Source organism: Trichosporon asahii (genome assembly GCF_000293215.1).
Source record: "Trichosporon asahii var. asahii CBS 2479 unplaced genomic scaffold scaffold00005, whole genome shotgun sequence".
NCBI classification, from domain to species: Eukaryota; Fungi; Basidiomycota; class Tremellomycetes; order Trichosporonales; family Trichosporonaceae; genus Trichosporon; species Trichosporon asahii.
Window position 1 is genome coordinate 165744 of NW_014040919.1, and position 17334 is coordinate 183077.

Below are 17334 nucleotides of genomic sequence, written 5' to 3' on the forward strand. Positions count from 1 at the left end.
GAATTTGTGCAAACCCGCCCAACCTGCAATTGCAGCGATCACTGACCCATAAGACAACCAGCGGGGGCATGCTTGCTGCAGGAAGCCGCCAGCTAGAGAGCCTCATTAGTACTGACATGCACACGGATGATGACCGTTACATGCATCGCGATATCGCAGACATAAATTGCGCAAATGTTGTAGCAGTGCCACAAAGGGACGGAGGTATTGCCTATCCCCGCCACGTGGCCTCGCACACGCGTTGCGGGCAGTGATGCAACCGCTCGAGGTCAGGTCAGTGACGATGATGACCAACGGTTAACGACCTCCAGACAACCAACAACCACAAGCACCATGCCTGTGGCTACCGTTACCACGAGTGCTGGTGAGTACTAGAAGGCAGAATATGCGGAAGAGGCAGTGGACCTCTGAGAGGAAGGGGATCGCCTCCCCCGCACCTGTTGCTCTCCCGCTCGCTTCCGAATTGTCCAGTAGCGCTGACATGCAGCGGGTTCCCTCGCCCTTCTCAAGGACGAGGACCGCGACGTTCGTGTCTATGCTCTTGAGTATCTCCTCGGCATTGTTCCCCAGTTCTGGGCCGAGATCAGTGAGGAGCTCCCGTACATGTGAGTTCATGAGAATCGCTCATGGGGTGATTACCTCAGACGATCTGCCGGCGACAACGCTAACCTTGAAGTGAGTCTCTCGCCGACCCTCAGTTCTCCCAGCTTCCCGCCGAGAACCGTTCGCTTGCGTCGCTGCTCTGCTCGAAGGTGTTCTTCTACCTTGGCGAGCGCGATGAGGCTGTCGAGTTTGCTCTCCGCGCCGGACCCGCCTTCTCCAACCTTCCTTACGATGAGTTCAAGGAGACGATCATCGCCGGCTGCATCGACCGCGCCATTGACGACACGGAAGCGGGACGCACTGTTGACACTCGACTCGAGGAAATCGTGGACGGCGTTATCCGCAGTGGATCCGGTGACGGCGCCAAGCTGGCTATCGGCCTCGCTCTCTCGCTCCGCCGCCTGAACCTTATCGAGGCGATCTACAAGGCGTCGCGTGCTCCCGCCGAGTCCAGCGCTTCTGGAAGCAAGTCGACCAGCGGAACTGTCCACGACGAGTCCCTCCTTAGGTACATCCTGGCTGAAACGATCGGCGGAACGGCGGGAAGCGACTCATGGCCGGATTCGTTCCGTCGCGACCTCCTCTCCCTCCTCCTCAAGCTCTTCAGGCTGAACACGCCCTCCGACTACAACGCCATCACCCAGCTCTGGGTCCAGCTCGACGACGCCGCCGACTGTGCCCAGGGTATCATCAGCCTTCTGGCCGATGGAGGTGTCCAGGGCCGCGTTGAGGCGTACCAGATCGCTTTCGACGTGACCGAGATGGCGCCCCAGAGCTTCCTGGAGCGTCTGCGCACCGTCATCGCCGAGTCTGGATGGGGACCCGAGGGATCGAAGGGCGATGAGGAGCAGCGAACAGCCCTGCACGAGATCCTCAACGGCAACCGTATCGCTGAGCTGTACATCAACTTCCTCAAGAAGCACAACCAGACCGACATGTCCATCCTGAAGGGCACCAAGGACAGCCTTGAGGACCGCTACTCCATCTACCACTCTGCCATCACCTTTACCAACGCTTACGCCAACTGCGGAACGACGTCCGACCGCTTCCTCCGCGAGAACCTCGACTGGCTCGGACGGGCGTCCAACTGGGCCAAGTTCTCGGCGACCGCTGCGCTTGGTCTCATCCACCGAGGATCGTACATTAACGGCGTTCGCGTCGTGAAGCCGTATCTCCCCGGAGGAACCGCTCCGTCCAAGTTCTCCGAGGGAGGTGCCCTGTTCGCTCTCGGTCTGATCTACACTGGAAGGAAGGCTGGTGCCGAGACTGAGCTTCGCCAGGGTCTCGACGACGCCAACGACCCCATCGTCCAGCACGGCGCTGCTCTCGGTCTCGGTGTCTCTGCCCTCGGAACTGGTGACGAGGAGATCTACGACGAGCTCAAGAACCTCCTCTTCCAGGACAACGCCACCTCGTCGGAGGCTGCCGGATACGCCATGGGTCTTGTCATGCTGGGCCAGCCCAACGAGCGCGTGCTCGATGAGATGATCTCGTACGCTGGTGAGACTCAGCACGAGAAAATCATTCGTGGTGTTGTCATCGGTACCGCTCTCACCATGTACGGCAAGCGCCACGGTGCGTCCGACGTGATCCAGAAGTTCATCACCTCCAACGTGAGTTAAGTTGTGAGCGGCATGTAACTAACGAGCAGGATGCTATCCTCCGATACGGTGGTATGTTCACGTACGCTCTCGCCTACGTCGGCACTGGCGACAACAAGGTCATCAAGCAGCTCCTGCACTTTGCCGTCTCCGATGTCAACGATGACGTTCGCCGTGCCGCCGTCATCGCCCTTGGTTTCGTCCTCTTCCGCAACCACACGCAGGTTCCCCGTGTCGTCCAGCTTCTCGCCGAGAGCTACAACCCCCACGTCCGTCACGGAGCCACCCTTGCTCTTGGTATCTCGTGCGCCGGCACCGGTCTCCAGGCCGCCATCGACCTGCTCGAGCCGATGACCAAGGACCCCGTTGACTTCGTCCGCCAGGGTGCTTACATGGCTCTCGCCATGATTCTCATCCAGCAGACCGAGGCGCAGTCACCCAAGGTCAAGGAGATCCGCGAGCTCTTCCAGAAGGTCGTTACGGACAAGCACGAGGACCCCATGGCTCGCTTCGGTGCCTCGCTCGCCCAGGGTATCATTGACGCCGGTGGCCGCAACATGACCATTTCGCTCGCCACTCGTGCTGGCACCCCGGACATGAAGGCTATCGTCGGTATGGTCATGTTCGTCCAGTTCTGGTACTGGTTCCCTCTTGCGCACTTCCTCGGCCTGACCTTCTCGCCGACGACGATCATCGCGCTCGACTCGCAGCTTCGCATCCCCAAGGTTGACTTTGTCTCGTGGGCCAAGCCGAGCATGTTCGACTACCCCAGCACGGCCAAGCCCGTCACGGAGGAGAAGAAGAAGAAGGCCAAGGCTGCCGTGCTCTCGACGACCGCGAAGGCGCAGGCGCGCGCCCGGTCAAAGAAGGCGGAGGCTGGCGAGGCGATGGACACGGACGACAAGCCCGAGAAGGACGAGGATGACTCGTCGCCCAAGAAGAAGGAGCGCAAGGCCGAGCCTCCCCAGGCCGTCGTGCCCAACATGACTCGCGTCACGCCGCAGCAGCTCCCCTTCATCACTGGACCGTACGACCCCTCCTCGCTCAAGGGCAAGGAGAAGGAGGACTCGCTCGCCCCCCTTCACCCGAAGAAGGGCGCGTACCGCCCCGTCCGTGCCGTGGGCAACTACGCCGCGTACGAGGCCGACAAGCTCAGCGACGGCCGCGCACGCGTCCAGTGGTCGGGCAAGGTGCTCCTGCTCGAGGGTGAGGGCAGCGACGGCTTCATCGAGCTCGACGCCGCGCTCTGGCCCCGAGGAGCCGTCGACGAGCCCGCCTCGCCGCCCACGCCCACGCCCATCGGTGGCTCTGCTGCCATTGGCACCGCGCCGCCCAGCTACAGCGCCAGCCAGAGCTTCGACTGGGACGGCGAGGCGCCCGCCTCGTTCGAGTATGAGTTTGACGACAGCAGTTAGGTTGTGTAGCGCGCGCGTGTGCAGTCGGAACGATTAGAATGTAAAGCATATATGCATGGAGAAGTGATACAACTGGGGTGCAATGTGCGGACAGGCGGTTCTCTGAATGTCAGGTTCGGAAGCCAGCTTAAGCCAGGGCTGCAAGTGGTGCTGAGGTGCTGAGGATCTGAGACATTGGGTGGGTGCATGGTAGGGGTATAACTATGAACGGGACTATGGAGGTCAGTAGACGGAGTCAGTTTCACGCGAGTCTCACGCGAGATCATTCGACAAGCGTAGGTCCGGGGGCTTTTGGGTTTGCTGTTTGGGAGTGAAAAAATCAACTCCCGAGCTCTGGTAAGAGCTCTGATGCCACACAGCGCGCGAGGGAACCATTCCTCGCGAGCTGGCTAGGCAGAGCGCAGAGCGCAGAGCCCGCAGAGCCAGCATCGCTGTGCCGGCGCGTACTAGTTACGCGCCGCTTTCATGTGCGGTCGAAATGTGCATCCCCAGGAAATACATGGTGTAAGAAACTACGCCTACGCTGCTTAAGCGTCCTGCTTCTGGCGGCGCTTCTGGTCGCGCTCCTCGGTGATGGTGAGCTGTAGATGTCAGTTATTGATTCACGCTGAGAGTATCTCAACTCACCTTGACACCCTTGCCCTTGGGGAGCGAGACCTGGGCCTTGGCGCCCTCACCAATAACGAAAACGTTGCCGATGCGGGTAGCGAAGGTGCGGTCAAGAACGTCACGGACGTGGACAATGTCGAAGCCACCAAGGTGACGCTCCTTGTGGACGATGACACCGGAACGACCCATGTTACGTCCACCAGTGATCATGACGACGTTTCCGGGCTCGAACTTGAGGTGGCCGGTGATCTTGTTCTGCTGGAAGTCGAACTTGATCGTGTCGTTGACCTTGATGTTGGGGTCGGGGTAGCGGATGGTGCGGCCGTCGTGGGTGACGACGTAGGGGACACCCTTGGCACCGAGCTGGCACTTCTTGACCTTGCAGAGCTTGAAGGTAGCCTCCTCGGGGGTGATGCGGTGGATGGTGAAACGACCCTTGACATCGTAGAGGAGACGGAAGTGCTCGCCAGACTTCTCGATGGAGATGACGTCCATGAAGCCGGCGGGGAAGGTCTCGTCAGTGCGGACCTTGCCGTCGACCTGGATGAGACGCTGCTTGACAATAGCAGTGACCTCCTTGCCGGTGAGGGCGTACTTCATGCGGTTACGCAGGAAGACGGTGAGGGGGAGGGACTCGCGGAGCTTGTGAGGGCCGGGCGAGGGGCGGGGAGCGTAGGTTCCGCCCAGCTTGTCGAGCATCCATGACGAAGGAGCAGCAAGACGCTTGAGGTGCTTTTTAGGACCGCGACCCTAAGGAAGAAGTTAGCAACAGGTTCACTTCACAAAATTTCTTGACCAGGCGATTTTCGACTCGACAGTAGCAGTTCAGACAGCGCGAACAAGGCAGAAGAGCAGCTCGATATTCGTGTTGCTGCAAAGGACATTGCGAACAGCTTGTGCGAAAGTCGTCGTCGTTGGTTGTTCACCCAAGCTACGCTTAGGTGATTGTCGTCCGAGTTCCTCTTCCAGGCTCAGTCTCCATGCTCAGAAGCTCTGCCATCGCGAGAACCAAGCTGCCCGTGCTGTCCGTTGTGTTCGTCGCTGTTCTGCTGTCGCTGCTGTCGAGGTCGTCGTCGTCTGGTAAGCGCGTCGGCGACTCACCATTTTGATTGATGGTTGGAGAGTTAGCTCGAGCCTTGCAATCTCAAGGTCAACCACCAGCAGCCGTGCAGCGACACTTGCTGCTCGCATTCAGGGTCCAAAGACGCCAGTCGGCGATTGCGCAAGTGGCACGAGATTATGTCCGACCTTTACGTTTTAAGCCACGTGCAATTATAGAGTGGAGATGAACGCAAGTCCGGCTTCTCGGTGGAGGTCGAACGTGTGTTGCGTCATACGATCGGTTACCAATGTTCGACGGCGTCTACGACGTTCCGACAACAACAACCACAATGGCAGACAAGCTCGACCTCGATCAGATCCTAGAGTTCGCAAAGGACACTGCCCGCAAGGTCAGCTAACGCACCTAGGCCCGAGCTGACATATTAGGCGGGCCAGCTCATCCAGGACGGCCAGAAGCGCCGCATGCAGGAGAATGCGTCGCAGGACCAGAAGGTCAACTCGGTTGACGTGAGCAGGAACGGGGGAAGGCGCTGATCGCAGCTCGTCACCGAGGTCGACAAGCAGGTCGAGGACTTTATCACCAAGACCATCAAGGCGAAGTACCCTGACCACAAGTTGTGAGCTGTGTGGTGCAGTTCGCAGCTGACACCAGCATCGGCGAGGAGACCTATGACGGCCAGAAGATCACTGACGACCCGACCTGGATTGGTGAGTTAGCGTTAGACTCGGGACGAACTAACATACAGTCGAGTAAGCTGCTTGGCGTGCCGCATTAGCTAAACACCAGCCCGATCGACGGCACGACAAACTTCGTAAGCTACCGTGCCCACCTATAGCTGACTCCAGATCCACGGCTTCCCCTTCGTGGCCTGCTCGATCGGCTTCGCGGTCAAGGGCAAGCCGGTCGTCGGCGTCGTGTACAACCCCTTCCTGAACCAGATGTACTCTGCCGCCGAGGGCCGGGGTGCGTACGCCGACAGCACCAAGCTCCCGCGCACGAAGAAGGGTCTGAACGACCTCGGCGAGGCTCTGTGAGCTCTCCCAGTCACCGACGAGCTAACATTAGTGTCGCTGTCGAGTACGGCTCCTCGCGCCGCGACCCGGCCATGTCGAACAAGCTCAACTCATTCAAGAAGCTGACCAGCGACAAGAAGGACGGCGGCAAGATGGTGCACTCGCTGCGCTCTGTTGGCTCTGCCGCCCTCAACATCTGCATGGTCGCTGCGGGCGACATTGATGTGTAAGCTGCAAAGTGCCTGCGATAGCTGACGGCAGGTACTGGGAGATCGGCTGCTGGCCGTGGGACGTCTGCGTGAGTTGGCTGCTTTGGAATAAACTGACGCACAGGCCGGCATGTGTATCCTGCAGGAGGCGGGCGGCGCCAGCTTCGGCAGCAAGGACTCGGACGCCAAGGACGGCGTGCCCACGTCCAAGATCATGGGTGAGTTTCGCAGTCCAGCGTTACCTGACACCCAGAGGGCCGCAAGTACCTCTTTGTGCGGTACATCAAACCCGAGAGCGACGGCGACACAGTCATCGGCTGCCAGGGCAACATTGCGCACGAGTTCTACGACTCGATCCAGGAGTGGGACGCCTAAGCGGGCGTCGCGAAGCGAGGCTGCCTCGCGTTCGTTGTGTTGGGCGCGGTGCTTCCAAAGCAAATAGAAAGAAGAATATCCATAACCAAACAAATGCAAAACTTAACAAAGACTACAACACAAGCATACAAACTCACACACAGCGACACAGACGCACTGGATCAAACACACACGGAAGATGGGGTTAAATGTCCCAGCCCACCCGAGGACCGTCTACCTGCATAGACAGCCACAATAGCACCCTCAGGCCGACTAAAGCCCTCGGCGCGCCTGGGCAGACTGGGTATCGTTCTCGCCCCCCTTTCCCCGTCCAGACACCAGTGGAGTTGGGCGCTGATCGTGAATAAAAGGGGCTTGTCGCAAAAGCTCGCGACTGGTGAAGAGAGGGTGAGGAGAGGAAGGAGTGGGAGGGGGAGGGAGGGATGTGAGGGAGGGGATAGGAGTGTGCGTGTGAGTGTGCGTACGTTTTGGGTGCGTCACTGTGTCGCTGCGAGTGCTTGTGCTTGTGTTAGCATGACTGTCGAAGGGATGAAGAGAGTGAGGAAAGACGAAGTACACCAGCCGTTCAGAAATTGTTACACTTTTGCAGTCGGTAGTCGTGCCTCGCACCCGGTTTGATACGCTGTCTTCACTCCTGACTTAAGTCCACGCATAAACATCACGTGACCAGTCTGGGTCAGTCCCACGACAGATCCCTCCGTGGAAAGTTGTAAAGGCTAATGAATGCGCAGAGTGGCCGACCCTTGGCTGTCTTCAGGCTGGTCAGGTGACGGACGTTCTAATTGACTGGGCGGCAGGAACGACGCAGGGCGGGCTCTTCGGCCCAAATCAGTCATTTCGAGCTTGTGGGTCTCACGAGTGGAGATCCGGTATTGGACAGTTGTGATGGGCTCGCGTTCGTTTAGCCTCTCCTGTGACATGTCATACGCTGAGGACTGGGTTTGCCGGATCCCGGAATTGGGCCCGACGGTGCTGTCCAACTGCAGGAGGAGGACGAGGGATCACCAGCCCGTGCGCCCGAGACCGCGGGGTCCGAGCAGCCAAGAGTCGACGGTGGTGTCGGTGACCGGCTAATCATCCACCATTCGTCGATCGTCGAGCGCATAGCGAGCATAGCCCGATGTAGCAACCAACGAACGGCGCGGCGCGGCGCGCGGCGCGTCACCCCTTTCCCTCACGGCCCTCACGGCCCTCACCCTGTGGACCCCGTCGCGCTCGGCGCCTCGGCGGCCGTGTCTCTACGTTTCTATGTCTGCTTTTAGCTGCGCTCAGCGCCCTGCCGCCGCCGGCGCCGCCTGCAGCGCCATCGAGGCAGAACCGGCTGCGGAAGGCGTGCACTGCGCATGTGCATCTTACTTTCGCCTCGTTACAAGCTCACGGTTCCGTGAGAACATCTGCACCCAGTATTCTTGGCGGAAGAGTGCAGAGTGGCATGCTGTAAACGAGCGTGTGGTTGCACGGACATGCCTCCGTGCCTCTGTTTCCTCTGTTCCTCTGTTCCTTCCCAAGTAGCGATTTCGGGGTATGCCCTCCTCCGTCCGCCTGCTCGGAAGGCACGGCGCGCAAGAGTGTGGAAGCGGTGTTGGGAGAAGAGTTACGGCAAGGCACGGCCTGCAATCTTGCAATCCCAAGTTTGATCTGTCGCAGGCTTAATGCAAAGGGATGAAATGGTGGGTTCTTTGTAGTGCGTTTTGAGTGTTTAAACTTCGATCAACGCGTTCAAGCGCCTCTGGCACCAGGGCACGAGTCCAGGGTCACCGGCGGCATCAGGCGCAGGGCCCGAGGAAGCCTGAGGATGCCTGAGGGCGCCGCAGCGTCAATGGCTGCTTCCGGTTGGGAGGGATGGGAGGGATAGCAGGGGACCGGGCGGACACTGAAGGGTTCTGCGCTGGGATGCCAGGGCTTGACGGTATTCACGGCACAGTGCACCCTGGGCCGTACACTCTGGTACAGCATTACTGACAGACCACCAGTCAGGCGGTCAGCTGCGGTCAGGCGTCGACTGCAAGCCAAGCTCATCAACCTAAGCTTGGACAGGAAGGAAGGAGAGCTAGGAGAGGGAGATCGACCCAGCATCCCAGCTAATCCCAGCAATCAGTCCAGGAGTCTGCTTCCGTCCTGCCTCTGATGCCCCTGGCCTGTCCGCCGCTTCTCCCCTTGCCACTGCCCCTCCAGCCGAAAGCCAACATCACTGCTGCTGCGCGTCTGCCGCTGCTGCTCCGGGAGAAAGCCAGCTGCCTGTGCGCCAGACCTAGCCAACGACCACCCGACAGTAACGCTGTGATCTGCGCCATCTCATCTCCTCGACATCCTCTCTCCCCCTCTTCGACATCTCCCATCCTACCTCTCCCCTTCCTCCTCCTCCTCTCCCCTCCACTGCTTCTCCCCCCATCTTGACACCTCTCGCGTCCGACATCAAAGACGCGTACCGACGAGGCCAAGTAAACAAACCCCGCTCGACGGCCAGCAACCAGCGACCCTCACCCTCGCGTCTGGTTGTTGTTTGGACTCGGACACGGATCGACCGGAGCGCGTCGTCACGACCTCTCGACCAGCCTGTTGATCGAGAGCCAAGGGCCGACAACCTCCCCTTCTCCCTTCTCTCTGCCTAACGAACAGCGGTTCCTAATACATCATGGCCGCTACCTCGAACGGCAACGCCGCCCAGGGCGCCGCCGCCCCGGGTCAGATGCCCGGCCTCAACAGCTCCCAGAAGCAGGCCGTCGCCCAGGTCGCCGCGCAGGACGCCCAGCGCGGTGCTACCGTTCACGTGAGTGATGGATGAGCTGCGGCAGGCCGACCCTCCGGATGGATGCTTGGGTCAACCGCGCCGCAGCTGCCATAGCTGAGTCGGCCCCTAAAGCGACTAGAGCTAACCACGCAGACATTTGACGCCAACGCTGCGCCCCAGGACAAGGCCGCTGCTAGCAAGAGCGGCTTTGGCAAGGTCTTTGGTGCCCCGAAGAGCATCGGCCGCGGCGTCATGAACGTCGGCAAAGGTGCCGCCGGCGGTGTCGGTGCTGTTGGACGCGGCGTCGTCGGCGGTGCGACAAATGTTGTTGGCGGAGTTGCTGACGGTGTCGGTGCCGTTGGCCGAGGTGCCATCGATGGTGTCGGAGCCGTCGGCAAGGGCGCCATCGGTGGTGTCACTGCCGTCGGTCGCGGCGTCGGCGGCGGCGTCAATGCCGTCACTGGCCACGTCCACGGCCAGGCCAGGAATATGCTCGGCAACATGCCCGGCATGGGCGCGCTCAAGGACGACCCGAAGGGCAGCGCGCGTGGTGAGTACTCTATCATGACTTTTCAGCATTGTTTATCGGCCGTCGATCACTGCCCGTGAACGGAGGTCTGGGCATAAGCCACACAAAGTTGTCCTCATCACAGGAGCTACCGGATCGTTGGCGGCTTAGCCGCCACGACGCACGGATAGCTGCGAGCGACCTACGGGATGCGTGTGTGGTGCACAGCTTTGATGTGTTAAAGAGCGATCACTCACTCGCTCTTTCATGCTGTCATCGCTTCGCCTTTCAGTGCTACCGCAGCAATGAAGGGCAAACTCACCCCCATCCGACCTGATTCACTCCCTAAGCTTCCAAAAATCACCGTGACGAGAGCCGTTGCTGATGAACCCCAAGCCGTCGCTATCGACACGTCGACCTCGGACGCCCCCGCCCCGACGGTCTCCCTCGAGGACGCCAAGAAGGCTAGCGAGGAGGCCAAGAAGGAGCAGGACGTCCCCGGCAACATTCCCAAGACAGTCCTCCCCGGCATCCCCACTTGGGTGAGTTGCGCATGTGTAGTTAGAAGCTGACAAGCAGATGGGCGATGGCTTCGGCTGGAAGGAGGTCGCCGGCATTGAGGGCAAGGGCCTGGCCGATGCCAAGACCGCTGAGCAGCTTAGCATTCTGCAGCAGTATGTCTCGGACCAGTACTACGGTACTTGGTACGTGAACGCTGGCATCATTGTCTTTGCCGTTCTCGCTACCCGTCTCACCTCGTGGCTCTGCTTTGGCTGGGCCTGGGTCTTCATCATTCTCGCCTTCTGTGCCACCGCCTACTCCCTCTCGATCAAGCGCACCCGCGAGCGCGCCCGTGACGACATTCAGCGCGAGCTCGTCAAGACTCGTCTCATCACCGAGACCGAGAGCGCTGACTGGCTCAACGGCTTCCTCGACCGCTTCTGGCTCATGTGAGTAGCTTTGGAAATTTCCAGGATGCAAGCTAACAGGCAGCTACGAGCCCGTTCTTTCGGCTACCATTGTTCAGTCTGTCGACGCTGCCCTCGTTGCCAACACCCCCGGCTTCCTGGACAGCATTCGCATGACCACCTTCACCCTCGGCAACAAGGCTCCCCGCATTGACTATGTTCGCACCTTCCCCAAGACCCCCGACGATGTCGTCGCCATGGACTGGGCTATTTCCTTCACACCCAACGACCTCCAGGACGTTACTCCCCGCGAGGCTGTCAACCGCGTCAACCCCAAGATCGTTCTTACCATCCGTCTCGGCAAGGGCATGGTTTCCACTGGCATGCCCATTCTCCTCGAGGACCTCTCCTTCTCGGGCAAGATGCGTATCAAGCTCAAGCTCATGACCGCCTTCCCCCACATCCAGAAGGTCGAGATGAGCTTCATCGAGAAGCCTACCTTTGACTACGTCCTGAAGCCTATCGGAGGTGAGACCTTCGGTTTCGACATCAACTCGATCCCCGGTCTCGCCCCCTTCATCCGCGACCAGGTCCACGCCAACCTCGGCCCCATGATGTACGACCCCAACGTCTTCACCCTTGACCTCGAGCAGATGCTCTCGGGCACTCCTCTCGACGCTGCCATTGGTGTCCTCAAGATTACTGTTCACGACGCCCGCGGCCTCAAGTCTACTAAGCTTGGAGGCGGCGCGCCCGATCCCTACGTTGCTCTGTCTCTTGGTGCCAAGCCCCCTGTCGCCCGCACCAAGACCATTGACTCGACTTCTACTCCCTCGTGGAACGAGACCCAGTTCGTTCTCGTCAACTCTCTCGCCGACGTTCTCAACTTCAACATCTTCGACTACAACGAGCACACCAAGGACGACCAGATCGGCACTGTCACCCAGGAGCTCCAGGGCTTCGAGGACGACGAGTCTCAGGAGGGCCTTGTCGGCCGCATTCTCCAGGGCGGCAAGGACCGCGGAGAGCTCCGTTACGACATCAACTACTACCCGACTATCCAGCCCGAGAAGAAGGAGGACGGCACTTTCGAGCCTCTTCCCGACATCCCCACTGGTATTGCCCGTCTCAACATCCACCAGGCGAAGGACTTTGACCGCTCCGGCGATGTCAACGCGTACGCTTCCGTCTACCTCGGCAAGAACCCCGAGCCTATCCACTCGACCGATGTCGTCAAGAAGAACTCGGCTCCTGCCTGGGATGACCACACCGAGTACATTTGCGCCGACAAGAACGCCTCCGTCGTCACCGTCGTGGTCACTGACAAGAAGACGAACTCGATCCTCGGCCGCTCCACGATCAAGCTCTCCGACATCATCGCCGCCAAGGAGAAGGAGGAGGACTGGTTCCCGCTCCAGGGCTCGCGCCAGGGCAAGATCCGTCTCTCCGCTACCTTCAAGCCTGTCAGCATGCCTGGTGCCATTGACGGCGCCGCGTCCTACGTTCCTCCCATCGGTGTCCTCCGTGTCCACGTCAAGAAGGCCATCGACGTGAAGAACGTCGAGCTCACCGGCAAGTCTGACCCCCACGTTCGCGTTATCCTGGGTGGAAAGGTCCTTGGCCGCACCGACGTTCAGGACTCGAACCTCAACCCCGTCTGGGACCAGATCATCTACGTTCCTGTTCACTCTCTTCGCGAGCGCCTCACCCTCGAGCTTATGGACTACCAGAACCTCGGCAAGGACCGCACTCTTGGTATGATCAACCTCGAGGTCGGCGGCTTCGCTGCCGAGAACCCTGGTAACAACGAGTTCCCGTACGCTTCCCTTGGCCCCAAGTCGCTCGCTGAGCGCATCTGGATCGACAAGGACAAGGAGTACAAGGGCCAGCTCTTCCTCGACGTTGACTTCAAGCCCGCCATGTCGCTGAAGGGCGGCGTGTCGTTTGAACCCAAGGCCCCCAACCCCGTCAAGGAGGTCGCCCAGGCCAAGATTACCGAGATTAACGACCCCACTGCCACTTCTGCCCCCTCTGCTGCCAACGGCTCTGCTGCCGCCACCAACGGCACTGCCCCTGCTGCTGCTCTTGCCAACGCCCCCGGTGACACTTCTGCCCCTACTCCTCCCCCCACTAATGGCGACGCTCCTGCTGTTCCTCCCAAGGAGGGCAACGCCGCCAATGGCGACGGCAAGACGCCCGAGACTGCTGCCGAGGACCCCGAGGTCGGTGTTGAGCTCACCGATGCCCAGCTCCTCCAGTACCAGTCTGGTATTCTCTGCTTCCAGGTCATCGAGGGCAAGCTCGCCCGCAAGGGTGCCCTTGAGATCATGTTTGACGACGGCTACTACCCCACTTTCACCACCGAGAAGGCCCGTGGCACCCACGTCAAGTGGGACCAGGTTGGCGAGGGTTTCGTCAAGGAGCTCGACTTTGGCCGCACCTGGATGCGCATCAACGCCGACCCCGAGGACGATGAGCCCGAGATTGTTGCCGAGCTCCACATGGACACCAAGGAGTTCCTCGAGGCGACTCTCGACAAGACTGCCACCTTCACCCTCACTGCCCCCAACGGCCAGAACCGTAGCACGGTCACGTTCTCGTCCCGCTACATTCCCGTCAACATTGTGCTCGAGCAGCGCGAGACGGTCAACAACCAGGGTATCCTGCGCGTCAATGTTATTGGCGCCAAGAACCTGCTCGCTGCCGACCGTGGCGGCAAGTCTGACCCCAACGTCACCTTCTCGCTGAACGGCCGCAAGGTGTTCAAGTCGGAGACCATCAAGAAGACGGTCAACCCGACGTGGAACGAGCAGTTTGAGACTGTCGTCCCCTCGCGCTGCGCTTCGCAGTTCGAGTTCCTCGTCTCTGACTGGAACACTGTCGGCAGCTCCGACCCGCTCGGCGGCGGTGTCATTGACCTGAACCGCCTCGAGCCCTTCCAGGCCACCAACGCCGAGTTCCCCGTCGTTCTCGACGGCAAGCAGCACGGTACCCTCCAGCTGTCCATGGTCTTCACTCCTCAGTTTGTCACTGCCGTCCGCCAGCGTACCTCGACCTTTGCCTCTGGCACCGGCCGTGTCGTTACCAACGTTGGCTCGGCTGCCATTGGCGCCCCCGTCGCCGTCGGCAAGGGCGTTGTTGGTGGTGTCGGCAAGGTCGTCTCTGCCCCCGGTCGCCTCTTCGGCAAGAAGAAGGACCGCACGCCGTCCCAGACGATCCCGAACCAGGAGGCTGCCTTCATCGCCGCCGGCGGTGCCGCGCACGGCGAGCCGCCCCAGGGCTACGCCGTCGACGGCCACGTCCCTGCTGACGGCCAGGCTCTCGCTGCCGGTCAGGTCTCTGCTCCCGCCGGAGTCGTCCAGCAGGGCGTCCCGACTGGCGAGGCCGCCACGACGCTTCCGGCCGACATGGCCTCCGCCCCGCAGGAGCCGGGCACGCTGACCGTGACTGTCCTGGGCGCGAAGGACATTCGCCCCGTGGGCAACAGCGTGCCCAAGGCGCTCGTCGCGCTCAAGTGCGGCGGCAAGTCGTACAAGACGGACTACAAGAAGGGCACCGAGGCCGAGTACAACGAGAGTTTCGCGTTCCACGTTGCGCCGGGCACGAACCAGCTGCAGCTCGCCGTGCTCGACCACCACTCGTTCGGTAAGGACGAGACGCTTGGTGAGGCCCTGGTCGACATCTGGCGCCACATCCAGCCCGCCGTGCCCACCGCGGACGTCTTTGTCGAGCTCAACGATGGCTCGGGCGCCGTCAAGCTGCGCCTCGACTGGGCCGCGGGCGCCAACTCGGCCCAGGGGTCCAAGCTCGGCCGGTCCCGCTCCCGCTCCGCTAGCATCACGAGCCGCACGACGGCCACCGTGGACACGCCGAGCAAGTCCAAGTTTGGCAAGTGAGCGAGGGCGCGCGAGAGCGAGCGCAGCGAGCTCTCGCAAGCCGAGCTACCTGATCGCGACGCGAGAGTGAAGGCGTGATCCGTGAGCAACCCGTGAGAATGTCCAGGGAATGATGTAGTAGTTACACAAGAGAAGAGAGAAGATATACCTCAAAAAGCAGTCGACATTCTCCCCCCTTTACATAGTCACACACATACCATCCGTTTTTATAGCCAATTTACCCCTACTTTTCCTCCTCCTTACTATAGTTTTTTCTGCCTGCTCTCTGCGCTCTGCGCGCCTGTGCGCCTGTCTTGGGTGAGTGCAGAGTATATACACGTGTCTGCATGTAGAGTTGATGCTATGGAGTCATGTCCGAAAAGCTGAGCGATGCGGTGGAGTCACTAGGCTGTCAGCCGACTTGCGCCGCCGCCGTCAGTGTGTCCCGAGATCTCGTTAGGAAGTAGTACTCAGCCCAAAGAATGTTCAACTTGTGCATTGTATATTTCTCTATTTGGTTTTAGTACTTGTTCGTCTGCATCCATCGGTCGATCTGCTCCTGGCTCACGCCATCGAGGCGATGGACGAGATAATCGACCTCGACGTCCTTGGTGAGGGGTATGACCCAGTCGCGATACAGGCGAACGACCTGCTCAATGTCGATTTTGCGCATGCTGTCATCGGGAATGACGTGCCCGTTCGCATCCATCTCGCACCCATACACGCGCGCCTTGTTGCCGAGGCGGACGAGCAGCTTCCTTTCCACTTCAGGCTTGGTGATGAGTTTCTCGAGTTCGGCCGTGTTGGGCGGCTGCGCCTGGATGTGGGGGATAAAGTCGGCGGGGGCGGAGCGGAACTTGGACTCGGACACGAACATGCCAAAGTGGATGCGGCGGGAGAGGGCCTGCAGTACCTCGACGTCGCGCGTCGCCGCGCTGCCGTAGTTGCCGTCGTCGAGCGGGTTGGAACCCGAGGACGACAGGCGGCGCGAGGTCTTGGGCGAGCCGGGCGGCACTTCCGTGATGCCCGGCACGATGTGGTTGATGTAAAAGTCGAGGATGCGCTTGTTCACGTTTGTCGAGGGGTGCACCGCGCTCGGCTCGTGCAGCAGGTGGGGGAACTCTTGGGCTGCGATGATGGGCGAGGGAAGCTTCTCGATCGGCGTGAAGGGGTGCTCGTCGGGACTGGGGGTCAGCTTGGTCCTTGCGCACTTCTCTTGCAGTCGCTCTTCTGTCTCCGCTTGCTGAGCTGCCACTTTCGCTGGATCGCTTACTGCAGCCTCCGTATCCTTCCTTCATACGCTCAGTTCTCGCAGCACTCCCAACTCTCGCAGAGCGTTACCTCCTCCTCCTCCTCACCTCTCGCTCGCTGCGCTCGCTCACGACTCACCTAGTGAAGCGTCTCGCCTTGGCGTGGAAAGACTCAGTCTCAAACAGGAACCAGTCAAGCCATGATCCCTCAAAGTCGATCTGGTCCTTGAATCCCTGCGGGTCGTAGATCTTCTTGTTCAGGGCAAACTGGGCGCGTTCGATGAGCACTGTCTGTTAGCGAGAATCGAGAGTTGTGCGGAGCCGGCGGTAGCCGGCGAGGGCCGGCGAGGGCCGAGGGTCAAGGTCGGCTTGGCCCTTACTGCTTCCTGCTCGCCCTCCTCCTTGAGCTGGAGCTCTATTCGCGCTTTCCTCTGAGCCAGCGGCCCCATTAGACTTCGGGGCGCGCCCCCATCGCGTGACTGGCCGCGGTGTCGGGCAAGCTCTGGCGAGCTCTGGCTTGAGGGCGCTGGCTAGCTCTTCGGAGAGAAGAGCCGTGACAGTGGAGAAAGCTGATGCTTCACAACCTCGCTGCGCTCGGCGATCGGCGCTAGGCGCTACTCACAGAAGATGATTGTGTCCTCGAGCCGAATGAGCTGCGAGCGGATATTGTCCAGACTCAGGATCTGGTCGGCGCTCGCGCCGGTCGTGAGGTTCATGTGGTTTATGGTCACGTAATTTGCTCGGGGGAAGGTGTATGCGAGGGGGTGCTTGCGCCTTGTCGTTCGGGCAAGCTGGGTCGTTGGGCGGAGGAGGTGTCGTATGCGTGCGGCGGCAGAGATCGACGATATAAACATGTAATGATCGAAAGTCAAAGTCTCGAAACGAGAAATGCGGGGTGGAGGACGCGGGTACTCGCCTCAGCGGGGCCGAAAGTGAGTCGTGACTGACCCGCACGTCAGGCCCGAGGGTGGGCCGTGGGTTTGCCGATCACTCCCGCCTGGTCGGGCCGCCTGCTGATTGTGCCTTAGTACCTCTTATGCGCTGCTCGCTGTCGCTCGCTATTATGCTAGTTGTACAACGATGCATATCTTGACCAGAACGGGATACTGTATGGTAAAAAATGGGTAATCTCTACAGGCGTTGACTTGGGGATTGTGTGCTTGTGCTTGTGCTG

The 17334-nt window shown here is 60.3% G+C and overlaps 5 protein-coding genes across 5 annotated transcripts; 3 read left to right on the forward strand and 2 right to left on the reverse strand.

Annotated features, from left to right (window-relative positions):
• Positions 1–333: 333 nt before the first annotated feature.
• A1Q1_04555 (endopeptidase) lies at positions 334–3619 on the forward strand (the record flags this gene model as incomplete). The annotated part of the gene is made up of 4 exons (XM_014327988.1): positions 334–364; positions 488–605; positions 677–2189; positions 2255–3619. The coding sequence occupies 4 exons, from the start codon at positions 334–336 to the stop codon at positions 3617–3619; spliced, it is 3027 nt and encodes a 1008-aa protein (XP_014183463.1).
• A 527-nt stretch (positions 3620–4146) lies between these two features.
• A1Q1_04556 (uncharacterized protein) lies at positions 4147–5332 on the reverse strand (the record flags this gene model as incomplete). The annotated part of the gene is made up of 3 exons (XM_014327989.1): positions 4147–4200; positions 4247–4978; positions 5330–5332. 3 exons carry the CDS (start codon positions 5330–5332, stop codon positions 4147–4149), a joined length of 789 nt encoding a protein of 262 aa, XP_014183464.1.
• Positions 5333–5619: 287 nt separating this feature from the next.
• A1Q1_04557 (uncharacterized protein) lies at positions 5620–6534 on the forward strand (the record flags this gene model as incomplete). The annotated part of the gene is made up of 5 exons (XM_014327990.1): positions 5620–5679; positions 5726–5797; positions 5926–5998; positions 6046–6102; positions 6185–6534. 5 exons carry the CDS (start codon positions 5620–5622, stop codon positions 6532–6534), a joined length of 612 nt encoding a protein of 203 aa, XP_014183465.1.
• A 2989-nt stretch (positions 6535–9523) lies between these two features.
• On the forward strand, positions 9524–14931 carry A1Q1_04558 (transmembrane protein; the record flags this gene model as incomplete). Its single annotated transcript, XM_014327991.1, has 5 exons — positions 9524–9658; positions 9773–10169; positions 10431–10669; positions 10731–11077; positions 11121–14931. 5 exons carry the CDS (start codon positions 9524–9526, stop codon positions 14929–14931), a joined length of 4929 nt encoding a protein of 1642 aa, XP_014183466.1.
• A 499-nt stretch (positions 14932–15430) lies between these two features.
• On the reverse strand, positions 15431–16876 carry A1Q1_04559 (chorismate mutase; the record flags this gene model as incomplete). Its single annotated transcript, XM_014327992.1, has 4 exons — positions 15431–16202; positions 16300–16447; positions 16541–16729; positions 16783–16876. The coding sequence occupies 4 exons, from the start codon at positions 16874–16876 to the stop codon at positions 15431–15433; spliced, it is 1203 nt and encodes a 400-aa protein (XP_014183467.1).
• Between the last annotated feature and the right edge of the window lie 458 nt (positions 16877–17334).